The sequence below is a fragment of the Diachasmimorpha longicaudata genome, chromosome 7 (assembly GCF_034640455.1).
Source record: "Diachasmimorpha longicaudata isolate KC_UGA_2023 chromosome 7, iyDiaLong2, whole genome shotgun sequence".
NCBI lineage: Eukaryota > Metazoa > Arthropoda > Insecta > Hymenoptera > Braconidae > Diachasmimorpha > Diachasmimorpha longicaudata.
Window position 1 is genome coordinate 6,564,624 of NC_087231.1, and position 13,229 is coordinate 6,577,852.

The 13,229-nt window shown below is 38.8% G+C and overlaps 1 protein-coding gene across 15 annotated transcripts in view; it reads right to left on the minus strand.

Annotated features, from left to right (window-relative positions):
* Positions 1 to 13,229, minus strand: part of Nrm (neuromusculin) — a 79,846-nt gene that overhangs the window by 5,421 nt on the left and 61,196 nt on the right. For 2 of the 15 annotated variants that reach the window (XM_064125139.1, XM_064125140.1), the window contains exons 7-21: positions 12,925 to 13,075; positions 12,327 to 12,438; positions 10,585 to 10,763; positions 10,141 to 10,479; positions 9,795 to 10,061; positions 9,320 to 9,679; positions 8,096 to 8,359; positions 7,752 to 8,009; positions 7,595 to 7,612; positions 7,339 to 7,479; positions 6,628 to 6,664; positions 5,329 to 5,774; positions 4,794 to 4,955; positions 4,225 to 4,346; positions 280 to 977 (exon numbers count right to left, since the gene is read on the minus strand). In XM_064125139.1, the coding sequence (XP_063981209.1) occupies positions 282 to 977; positions 4,225 to 4,346; positions 4,794 to 4,955; positions 5,329 to 5,774; positions 6,628 to 6,664; positions 7,339 to 7,479; positions 7,595 to 7,612; positions 7,752 to 8,009; positions 8,096 to 8,359; positions 9,320 to 9,679; positions 9,795 to 10,061; positions 10,141 to 10,479; positions 10,585 to 10,763; positions 12,327 to 12,438; positions 12,925 to 13,075 (3,552 nt within the window). In that variant the 3' untranslated portion in view covers positions 280 to 281. The other 13 variants (XR_010299342.1, XM_064125144.1, XR_010299345.1 and 10 more) reach the window with 10 other exon arrangements.

Below are 13,229 nucleotides of genomic sequence, written 5' to 3' on the forward strand. Positions count from 1 at the left end.
ATCGCTTTACGAGGTTGCAAATGCATTCCAGAAAAATTCGTCTGACTCGTCGGTGAAAAATATTTTCACAATACTAGACTCCCATAAAGAGAACGAAAATAAACATCGATTATGAGAGGGATGAAACGAGAAAAAGAAACTGACAGTTTTCAAACGGCTGAATGATCGCCAAATGGATATGAAGACTCCTTGAATTGACGGCTGAATTTCTCTCTAACATATCGATACCAGCAATATCGAATAGACTGTTTTCGTTGGAAAACATCAGACAAATCTTACCTTCAGACATCGATCTCCTGGCCAACATCACGAAAATTCAGCCCTGCATACTGTCCAACAACGGGCGATGTTCTTGTTGATTCACGGATATTTTCCGTGTACACAGCTCTCTTTTCTTTGGACAGTTTGTTGTTGATGGTATCATCACGACCAGAATTGTGCTTTGGATAGCTAGTACTCTGATTATTTGCACAAGCACTAACATCCTCGAAGTAGTGAGGATGTGTTATTTTGTAAGTGTGTGGTATACCCAATTCTTGAATTTTACCAAAACTGGTTTCCCTCGACGATGAGCTTCGTCCGTGCTTTGATTTTCTCTCACGTTTGCGATATTTCTTACGCTCATTACGACGCTGCCGTGTTTGCGACTGATGCTCATGAGTCCGATCGATATCAAAATGATTATCCCCATGTAGCATTGATAGCGGAAATGTATCGTTTACACTACCGTTGCCATTACCATCGATTATACTGCTAGCCTCTTGGCGATATGAGTAACTTTGACATAGACTGTTAGTATGAACTAATGAAGGCTGGAGATGGCTCGCCAAAGAGGAGGGATAGAGGCTGCGGGTTAGTGGCAATGTTAGTTGTCCGGTACTGCTGCTCGGTAAAGAATATCCATATTGAAGAATATCTTGCTTTTGTTTTTCATGACGTTGTTGATAATGATCTTTGTAGTCGTATAAATTGTTTGGCTGGAACAGGCAGGTCAAACCGGTGTTTTGTTAGTGGATTTTATTGTAGAATCACAGGGAGAAAATTACTCATAAAAATTGCCCTGACCAGATCGTCAATATCACATGAAAGAATGCTATTCCCCCGATTGGATAATAACAATAGCTTTGTATTGTTCACATTTTCCATCCCCGATTTTAATCCACCAACGGGGATCGAGGGGATGGAGAAATATACATTTTTTTTTCTCGATAAACCATATTGCGTCCATCAGCATATGCTCCAGGGCAATTCTTTTATTAATATTTTCTCTCTGTTTATTTGTAAATGTTAGTTGCATGGTAAATAGACACTTGAATTAATTGTTAATTCACATCTGTGTAGGATTCATATTGTTACAAGTGGTTTATGAAGCGTGTAAATTATGATAGACAACAAATTTCTATTTTTACTTCAAAAAACTTACCTGGTACGTCACCAGCATGCACAACAATTCTGGCAATGTAGATGCCTGGATCCAGCTTAGCACGGCGAATAGGAGAAATGCGAATCCGATTAAAACTCGGTATACACATCCGCTTCTCAGCATTTTCAACATATATGTACATGCATATAAATTGCTCTCATCTCATTGCAGCTTTCTCACATTGCTCCTAATAATTTTCACCAGTGTTTCAAGTAGAGTACTACTTTACAAATATTATGACAAAATGTAAATTAGACTCGTAGCAGTCTTGGTATAAAAATTGTTGTTGCTAACCCCATGGTCGGTGAGTTATACCTCAGTCCTTACTGTCCAAACATAGTGACAGACGTCGACACCGGGTGCCAAGGTGCGGTTTCTCCTTTATTATTATATACACCATACTGTACCGTAGTTTGTGGATATACGTGAACTGTGTGCTGCACCGCATCGTCTGGTAAAGTTGCCTCTGAGCTGTGTTGCTCTGGTGGTATGGGGAAGTTGTCAGAGAGTATGGGGATCGGTTGAGTTAATCACTTTGAGTTAATTAATTGCGGAAATGGGCATGCTCTAATTGTAAATTTCTATTGATTTTTGTTCATTTCCGATGAAAATTTGTTGTTAACGTTACTCAGTAAAAATTACTCAATTTTTTGGCTACTTCCGGATAAACAGGTGATGGAATGTTTTGATAAGTGTGTTTGGATGGATCTGATTTGATTGTTCTTGGAGCTGGAATTGGCGGCACAATTGGCATCAAATTATCAACACTCGTTGCACACTCTGTTTCTCCAGATGTTGACGCATTACCGGGTATCTCAGTTTCAAATGTACTAGTATCGTTGCTTGTGTGTGGGCACTGTTTGATAATTGGTATTGCATACAGTTGATAACTTCTACGAATCTTGTCATGTTTACGGCACACTCGTAGTGAGTAGAATTGTGTCTGTTTGTGATGCTGTTGTTTCCTACGTCTTGGTTTTAGTGTATTGTACTTTGGCTCTGGTGAGTTGTTTCTTGGCATATTATGAGAGCTATAGTGGGGTCCGAGATGGCTTCTGGTTGATTCGTAGCCGGAACTGGCGTCGTAGAGGCTAGTGGTACGGCTAACGGCACGCGAAGAGGACGGCGAGGTTGTGGCTGAATGCAACGTGCCATGCAAAGCCGAAACTCGAGTAAACTTGGGGGAAGCCAACTAAAACAACAAATGGGTATGCAGGCATTTTCGTTGGGGTTATACATTTTGGTGTTATGGTTGCAGGCTGCACACATCGGGCTGTACTACTACTGGTTAATAAATGCAATTATGAGAATAAACACTGTTGTTTTCTCTATCTCCATTCTTACCTCATAGTTGTTGATTTTTTTTACAGCCATGACGACGTCTCACCATTTAATTAAAATGGTTTGTTTCGTATAAATTTCACCTCTGATGTTTAGGAATAAAAATAGTAGTGATGGAGTAGGTGAAAACATCCGGGATTATAATTTGGTTAAAGAGTAAATAATATTAGAGTGCAATATCCGCTTTAATTTGATTATGGTGATTAAAAATGAATGAAGTGATAATTAATGGTACGAAATTCACGTTAATTAAAATCACTAACTCACTTTAATAATTTAATCGTTCGTGATTTGACGATAATTCTTCTAGCGAGAGAATCCCGGATGATCGAACCGTTAATTCAACTGAAGAAGTAAAACGAGATTTTCTCACTCGGTAGCCTGTGCTGGATGCGCATAGAATCCCAGATGAATTCAATATCCGTGACCGAATGGATTGGAGATGTCGGCCGATATAGAGCTATACTTGTGTGTTATATGTGTATTGAAGCAGAGTAAAGCTACTTCTGTATTGGTGACCCTGATGGCAATCGAATTGCTCGACTGAGAGTCCCTGGTAGGAAAATTTTCCCAGCACACCCCTTTGCCTCCGCTGGTTCATCCCTCAAGATGATGTTCAATGAGTATCCAATATAGAGAATTTGCTTTTGAATTATTTTTTTCTTCAATGTCTCGTTGAAAAAAACTACTCCAATATATTTGAAATCAAGTCTCAAGTGATGGAAATCGATGGCCAGTTTATGACGAAAAATTCATGAATGGATTCATATGGCTGAAAGTATTTGCTTTACCAGCGGCATTTGAAACTTATGAAAGTCACGTAACCCGGTAAACCTTCTATATACTCAATTACTCGCCTTGGCTTCCATTATAATGTCATCATTTCGTCGGGAACTTTTGGTTGAACCCCTCGCTGCGCTGAGAATCCTTCTCGAGTAATTTACCGCGGTAGTCCGCTAACACAAGGATGTATATTTCGAAACTCATTTATCACGCTTTGGCGAATCCACTCGCTACCTACCACCCGACTGGTCAAGTATCTCGTTATATACCCCCATGAAAATTCTCGTTCACTTGCACATGTTACCCTCTTCCCCTCAATCTCCACTGATACGTTTTCTCCAAAAAAAATCATATATACGTGTTTTTATTCCCACAGTTTGTTGATTTTTCAAGTACCCAACTCTCAACTGAGCACTCAGACGTAAACTCATTGCAGTAGAAAATGGGGAGAATGAAAAAAATTGTATTAGCACGCGAGACCCGCGTTAATAATAATTCATAACAACTATGCGTCTACAGTGGGACTTGCGCTCACATTGAATTGCCTTAATATTTTATGAAAATGAGTGCTTCTCTCAATGTGAATGTGGTAAATGAGTGAGCAATTATTTGTGAAAATTATATTTTTCAATGCTAAAAGTGTGCATCCCGACGATACTCGTAATCCACAGTCTTACCTTATTTTGTGGTGCCTGAATGCCATGGAACGGTAAATTATCGTAAAATGTTTTCGTATCAGAATCTGGTAAGCCCTCCGAAACACTGTCAACTCGATTATTGTTCACCCCCTGACCAGGATCTGCAATGACAATTAAAATCCAATTGTAGTCACAATCTCCGGAAAATACCCACTGACTGAGATCAGTTTTGAGAATCGGAAATGGATAGAGTTCTCAAAGTTCCTAGATAATAATTAATATATCAGTCATATGTATGTATATCCGTGAGTTTCTGTGCAAAAAATTGGTAGAGTATCGTACCCATAAACTGGTTAAAAAAAATTTGAATTAATTAAATCAACGAAAACACTAGAAAGAGTGATGAAAAAACTGCAGTACATGCGATGTACTCAGCGATTTGTTTTTTCTCCTTTCGTCCAGGTAAATATCGCCTGCCGACAGTCGAGAGAATTGAAAACATGCCGGCATGCACTTCTCCATACATGTCACATATATGTATACATAATACATGTATACGTAACGCATACCAAGTTGTATGTGTAGTTGAAGCTTATATTGCAACTTACCTGCTCCAGGCTTTTTACGCTTACGGGATGCGTTGGTGTTGACGTTGGCGTTAATGTTACCACAGCCGTCGACACGGGGGTTGTCACGACTCGGTACGGAAAACGATGGGCCTCCGTGCGACGACATCCGCTGGCGTGGTACTATTCTTTTGTAAGTCACAGCTGAAGGAAACATACAGCGTCGAGCAATCTCACGACACACCAAAGCTATTGCAAGAGGTGAGAGGGGGGAGAGGGCACGTAAGGAGAAATAGGGTAGAATAGGGCAGTCACGTGTGCACCTCGTATGTATTTTTGAGCTATAGGGTACCATGCAGAAGCCGTGAAAATACCAAGGATCAGTTCAAGTTTGCCAGGTATCTGTATAGCCTACACTTGTACATTTGAAACCCCCATCCCCCGCCCTCTTCTTTCAGTCCCTCCTACAGTCAACCCCACTTTTATTTACTCCTCTCAGATTTTGCATCTCGCCCCCATCCTCTTCACCTCAGTACATTGATAATAATGGGTGGAGAATATAGGAAAAAAAACTTACCAGTTTTATCTCGGGATATCCCTGGAAAAGAACCTGGCTCTCTCAATTGTGAACTGAACATTGCTCTTATCCTATTTGCACGTGCAATCATACCCTCATCATGAACAATTGGCACGCCAGTAGTATGATGGTGTTGCTCCAGGTGGCCGATTACAGTGGTGGTTTTGCCACGCCTGAATGGCCTTACTGGTTTTCTAACTACCCCATTGGTTTCCTGTGAGTGGTATTGATCGGTCTCGGTGCAGCCGGACAAAGTCGAGTGCATCTGGAGATTCTGTCTCGCGTGTACTGGACTTAATCCCGTGCTTAGACTGTGTGTGCGATTAATGTGCACGAGTACACCGGGTTTCAGTGGCCAACGTGGCGCTGGACTAGGATGAATGGATGATGAACAATGATTGTGCGATCTCGTGGAGTCAGTGGGACTTGGTGGACCACCATCGGGGCTGATGGAATATTCGTGGAATTTTTTTTTTGTTTCAATTATTACCATTTCCAATTGAATTTAATTTGAATTACTGTAATGTACAGTGTGCATTTTTTTCCCCACCATGTGCCGAAACCACCACCAATTAACGCGAGACCAAAGAGAATGATTTTTCATTTCAACAATTTTAATGATACACACACATGTAAATCCAAATCCCTGTGTATGCAGATGTGGCACAGTAGGAAAGGGGATATGCCGAACTGGGAAGCCAAGTGAAAATTTACATGCGACTAAAGTGCCCCATGGTAAATACACACGTATATACTTGTCCTAAGGTAGAGGCTTACAGTGGCAGTGCGGCAATGGGCCGATTCAACTGCCATTGCTCCGTACATCGTTTCGACCGCTTAACCCGATAGTTTTACCGCGAGTCAACTATATGCAATTCAGAATCTCGTTGTGACTACCTCCTGTAGCTTTACGATTCCTGCTACTGCCATTCCAACACTCACCATTCTCCCCCTTTTAAGCTCACCAAGTACACCATCATCAAATACATCGTCATCCACCGAGAAATGACACGTTGCAGTTTAGTTTGATGAAGTTATTTCATTGTGCAAAGTTCTACAAGTTTTTACTGGCTTAACTCTAATAAGGTGCACTCCATCCTTTTCCACGGAAAATTTTCCTTTCGGCAATTCTTAGTAGGGAGTAAAGTAGATTTCGAAAGATAAAGTAACGTGCCGACAGTTCAAATTAGTGGGAAAAGGAAATAGACTGTGTTAATGATAAGCGAAAATCAATTTCATGCTATTAGCCAAACAAAATTTGTTTTAGTAATTAAACTTTCTGTATTGGTTGATACTTACTGTTCACGTTCCTCCATTGAGACCACGCGATTACTGTCTGTGTTTTCGTTTAGTATTGTCCAAATTACAAAGCAGAACGGAAACAAATAAAAATTGTGTTAGTGGGTATTTTTTTTTTCTCAACTGCAATACGCGCGGTATTTTTTAATGCTCAAGCTACACAATTCTTTGTCTCTCATTCTGATGTAGAATGAAATGGAGTGAAATAATATTACAGCCCAATCGACATGCCATTAATCCTATGAATTCTGTATTCCATGTCGTTGAGAAAAAGTAATGATTGCGAACAAATGGAGATGAAATTGAATTAACGTGTGATGCAGCTGGAATTTTTTATACGCTGAAGATACGTATTGCTGTACAGTAATGATCTTTGCATGCGGTATTGTAGTTTAATGTTTAATGTATAGTAATAATTGTTACTCAAATAATATATGGTACCATTGATTGAGAGTTAATAAACGATGTGTGTCGTATCATTCAACGACTATGCATCTATGATTTGGCAAGATGATTATTCATGCTGTTGTGTACAAGTGAATGCTAGTAAATTATATAAATCACAGCTGATAATAATAGATCAGTAATTAATGATTTTAATTACCAATGGGGACATGAATGAAAATCAAACGAGATTATGGTACCTCATGGATGTAATCATGTCATGCAAATTACTCAATTTTAAATTTAATGGGGAATTTATGGACTCACATTTAGCCTGCATCCTCCTTCTCCGACAAATCAGGTAAATTATCCCCGAGCAAACTATTATAACAATCAGTATCACCATGGCAACAATGATGATGATGATCAATGAATGTTCCTCGAGATGAAACCACCAAGGAATATTACCTGAAATTTATAAGATGAATTATACTGTCATAAAATGTCGCATGAATGGAGGCTCCAAAGGAATGTCATCAACTTGAAACTTTTTATTTTTATCGTTTAGAAAGATTGAACGTACCCGAGCGTCCCTGGCGAGCTAGAAAATTCCATGTTTATATGCTTAAAGAGGAATTTCTATTCTTTTTTTTTTATTCTCCAATACAATGCCCATAAAGATGAAAAGAGACGAGAGAATATAGAGGACAATTGACGGATAAAATTATTCAAATATTCACCTGGTACACCGAGCTCACAGGGACTGGAGAAGTCAATTGTATTATTGGCAATACACATATAAGTCCGATAATTTGTGACGGTTGTGTCCAAGAGGAGATAACTCTTGCCATCCCGCATTTCCGCTAGCTGATCGATAGAGTCGTTGTCGCTCTTCAACGACCAATTGAAGTTGCACTCTTTGGGATTTGCAACAGCTGAGCATACCAGATAATCTTCACCATTTATCCGCTCCCGATTGATCTGACAATCTGGTTTATCTATTGGTAATATTATTGCATTATTATTAATACATACATTGGAATTAGTAAAGATTATTAAAGGATCGAATGATGCTTCAACTGACACAAAACATCGAGACAAACGGAAATTCTGGCTGGTCCGTGACGATTGCTGGCTTCACATATGTACGTTCCATTACTTCGTCTGGGTACTCTTTCTTTGATATCAAGTACAGCACTAGAAGATGCAGCGATGTCTGGTGAACCCTCTCGATACCATCTAAATGTGGGTTCCGGATGTGCTACAGCACTACACTTTACACTGTCAGGTATAGTGTTTTCAATTACGCTAATTTTCAGAGTCGAGACTGTCATATTTTCTGGTGGATCTGAAAGTTATAGTTTATGGTGAGTGCATCCATTACATTAATGACATCATGAATGAAATGACCACCTGGAGCTGTGCTTATCTCTGTACAATCGAGAATGTTTCCACAGAGGTAGCGTATATTTGAAAAATTCTATTTATAAAAAAACAATTACGAGAATAACTTTGTCATATAATACTAAAAAGTTAGTTTCAACCCGTGGATTCTCATGACGTATATCATTTACGAGCGTCAGCACTCATATTCCCTGATAAAGATGATTAAAAGCAAGCGAGAATAATACCCTTTCTACTGAAGTTACGCTCTCCAATGTCGTAATAGTGCCAACAATGGAAATATTCATTGTAGTAATGTGTATTATGTGATTACGAATATTTGCTTAGCTTTTTACGTTCGTTTTGAGAGAAAAAATTATAAAGTACCGAGTCTTTTCAAACCTTCTAGCTATGACCGTCCGGGTCATAGTTCATCTGCAAGTAGGGAATAGTCTGTGCGGATAGGGTTCAAATAAATATATTTATTGATCGGAGAAGAATAATCCATCTAATTAAACACGTACAATATGTAGGAAATGTTCCAGTGAATATTTGGGAATAAAAATTTTCATATTGAGGAATTAAAATAAGGGCTCGCGAACAATGAGACTCCCTGACCCCGTGCCCGGAAAACACAGCGGGAATACTTTACTGCATGTCCCTCAATATTTCTTTATATGGATCGTACAGCGGTATGAAATACTGGGGATGATTCTCCTCTCTCGGGTTTTTCAAATTACATTTCCCTTCGTTTATGGCGCTGAACTAATTTCATTTGCTTTTGAATGTTATTTGAAGGGCCTTTACAAAAGCACAATAGCCGGATAAGCATGGAATCTTTTCAATATTCTGTGAGAATATTTTTGCCTCTCTATCCCTACAATTTATTCTCATATGCTATGATTTTATGAATACGAGTACTCACATTCAACTTGAAAATGAGTTGTACTTCTAACACCAGGTCCAATTCCATTTCCATTACTTTCACAAGTGAAGTTGTCATTGTCTTTGTGACGATCCAGTTGACCATTGGGCCATGCAGATAGATTCCACGTGAGATTCGACTGTATGCTCTCAAAATCACTGGTACCTTTGTCAGCCGGATGGTATACATTCGTCACGTAATACAGGCTATCGTTGGCACTAAAGTCGATCGGTTTATTGTTCTTAGACCAGGATACATTGCAGATAGGTGAGCACTCAACACGACAACCGATGCTAACATTTGTGGCGTTGTAAACATAGCCATGATACGGTGCAAGTGGATGAATAAAAGCAGGAGCGGCTGTGGAAAATCAATATGTTCGAGTATTTATCGATCATAAAAGACTTTAAGTTAACTACGAACTTGGATAATTGAATATGCATCATTATAAGATTCGTTTGATTAATTAACGTACCCGATACATCAATGAAAGTGGTGGCTGAATCACCATCACCAGCTTCATTGTATGCCATACATGTAAAATTGTCTTTGGTTCTCAAATTAACGGACTCCATACTCAAAACAGCTTTTTCCTGATCAGTCAGCCGATGGATACCGCGTATCCACTTGTATCCTGTGATGCGTGGTCTACCAGGATCAATAACAGAACAGGTGATATTCAGTGGATTGCCTTTAACGACCCTCATTGGTTCGTACGATATCGTCGCTGGTCCTGGTTTGTCTGGGGTTTAATAATTTTGTGCAATAATCACCATGAAACAATAATAAATAGTTGATGAAAAAAATTCTGATAGACGTACAGTGCACAGTCACTGATGTTCTGCCTGATATTGGCCCCCATCCAGCATCATTTCTTCCTTCGCATGAATAATTTCCATGGAAGGACCTACCAACTGCCTCGAGAAGCAATTTGCTTGGATCTATGTCACAAAATGTTGAAGTATCGTCTGTAGTTGAAACTGTTGAGTTTCTAGCACAGTCCGGCAACTCCTTGAGCAAATCACCGTCTAAGTACCACCGCACGGCATTCAAACTTATAGGATTACCGTCTGTAACGTCACATGTCAGTGACACATTCAAACGTTCAGCTTCGTTCACCGGTACTTCAGGCTCAACGATAACTTGAACACTTGGTTTATCTAAAATTCAATTAACCTTTCAATCCTTCAGGAAGACGTTGGCTAATTGGAAAATGGAAGCAATGACGTGGATATTGATTGGGAAGAGAGATATGATATACCTACACAGTATTGAAACATCAATGGAGCTGTCATCAGAGGAATTGCCTACGCTATTGGTGAGGACACACTTATAGGTGCCCATATCAGAGGAGTTTGACATTTTTACAGTTAGCGAAGGCTGATCTGTTAAGCCACCTTCGTAGTGATCGGAGGTGAGGTCTAATTCCTGATTGTCTCGATACCTAGGATTTTTTAAATTAATATTTAATATTCAATTTATAAGCTCCGGGGATCGTTCAAGTGAATTGTAACTGTTAGTAATATGTAGTGGAAAAAATATGCGGTTTTTTTGAGAATGGCACGTGGAGACGTATCATAAAATTAGACATAAAGGGCGTTAAATTACATTTGATTCACGAGTACTCCAATATTGATGACACTGAGTAGTTCTTTATTGCCTTCAATTCAATTTGATTAGGTATACGACTTTCTCTAGGTCAATTTCAAGATCTGATTTGATGCATGAAATAAATTCGATAATTGTTTCGACTAGCGTGTAGTTTACGATTTACCGTAGATGTGACCAATCCCTGATCAACAAGAGAGGAACGAGATTTCTATAGTTTGATTGGCCATAAAAATCGTTGAATTTTTTCTCTAATGTAATTGGAAAAAGAATAGAAAAAAAAATGCGGACATAAAAAAGGGGAAAGCGTTCCTGGGAACGATGCGATCTGGTAGGCGGCGTGTGTCACACACATGCTGAATAGAAGAGCTGTCTAGGAAGTAACAACCGCTTAAACGAGCACAAAAAATAAAATCGGAAAATTTCCACCTCGAGAAATTTAAATCTACTACGGAAAAAGGGACTGTTTTCCCATTTCATTTAATGGACTTTGAGAGTCTCTTCTCCGTTTTTCAATATAATTTAGAAGTTTATTTACGCTCATCCAAAACTCTATTTAATTGTCGGACGGGAAACCAAGGGAATTTAATGGATTTTTTACAGGTCCAGAGATTTACTTTGGTTTCTTTTTACGAAAGTTGCTTGTAAACAATATTGGCATGCAATTACTACGCCTGTCATGGACAACGACTGGTGTCACTTAACATTGATATGGCAATAGCCAGAGTATGATCAAATATTTGGTAAAAGAATTCAAGACGGAACAGCAATACAAAACGATTGACAGATCTGAGGTCTAAGAAGCAACACAAACGAATGATAGAGATAAAGACGCTTACTTGAAGTGGATGGGAGAGGGAGAGAAAGTATAAATTCACAACAATATGTTCCCAATTAAACGGAAATTTGCTATTGACAGACTGACCCAGAAAATCGACACTCACAATTAGTACCGGATAGAATGGCATTTCATTCATGTCTCGGGAGTCATATTAATGAGTTAAATTGTCATCCGTTTAAAGTGAATGTACCTGTGTGAAAGTTGCGAGAGCCAATGGAAATGAGAAAAAAAAATATGGAGAAAAAAGTTATTGAGTTGAATTAAAAAACTCGTTGATGGAATTGGATGGAAATTATAAGCTGTCATATTCGAAATTTTCTCCCTTCCACAGTGAGCCACAAACTTTCATGAATTACAATATTTATGTGATGCAGGCTATCAGCCTGCAACTGAAACTAAAATGTAGATATTCAGTACTATTTGATTTGCATTCGGTCCTACGAACAGAGTGTCACCCAAGTTAGTGGAAAGTTTTCCGGTGACCTATATGTCAGAGTTTAATGCCAAATGTTGAAAGAAAGATGCGATGAAAGTCGCAACAACCACCCATGTACTTACCATTTCACAGACTTGAGGCTTGCTGGATTTGCATCGTATTCGCAGAACATAACGACATCTTCAGTTTCGTTTACGGTTATGTTTTTGGGATGCATAGATACGATGGGTGGATCTGAGAATATTTTCCGAAAAAAAACAACTGGTCAATTTAAATAAATCAGGTACAGCAATATTATCATGATTTCTAGTTTTCCAACTATGCGATATGCATATTGATGAGGGTTTGTGCGCAATACCAGAGGTAAACTTGGTCAATTTTGTCATGGATCTTAACACGAGCTATGTGACACAATCGGTGTGGATATTAAACTGGAAATTCATGCATAGCAAGCAGCAGTGGATACCACACAGTCGCGGCTGACACCCGACGAACTTGTGCTAGTCAATGCTGTTGAATACTGCACACATATTCATATCAATTCAAAAAATTATTTTTTATTTATTTTCATTCAAACTTATTGTTACCTCAACTCGTTAAAATGTTACTACCCGATTGTGTGAGATGGTAACAAAAAGTAAATTATAAGTTGATCCCATTGTTTTTATCATACGTCTAGTAAAGATAAGAGAACTACACAATGAGAAGCATTAAACTCACATAGTATTTCCATTGTAATAGCTTCTTTCATCGGTTTAACACCTTCTGCTCTTGTTACAGAATTTTCCCCAAAGCAGCTGAATGTCTGACCATTGTCGTACTCGGAGGTTGTAAAACCAAAATAACTGCTCGTTTCGAATGTACCATCGCTCTGTAAGTAAATCAATAAATAAAATTCTCCCATTTCACTTTATTTTTTTTTTCATCCCTTATCTTCCCACTTGAAAACAAATCTTTTTAACACTGTGCCATCGAAGTAATACGATAAATTAGTCGGACAGGTAATTCAGAAGTTTTCCGGTTGT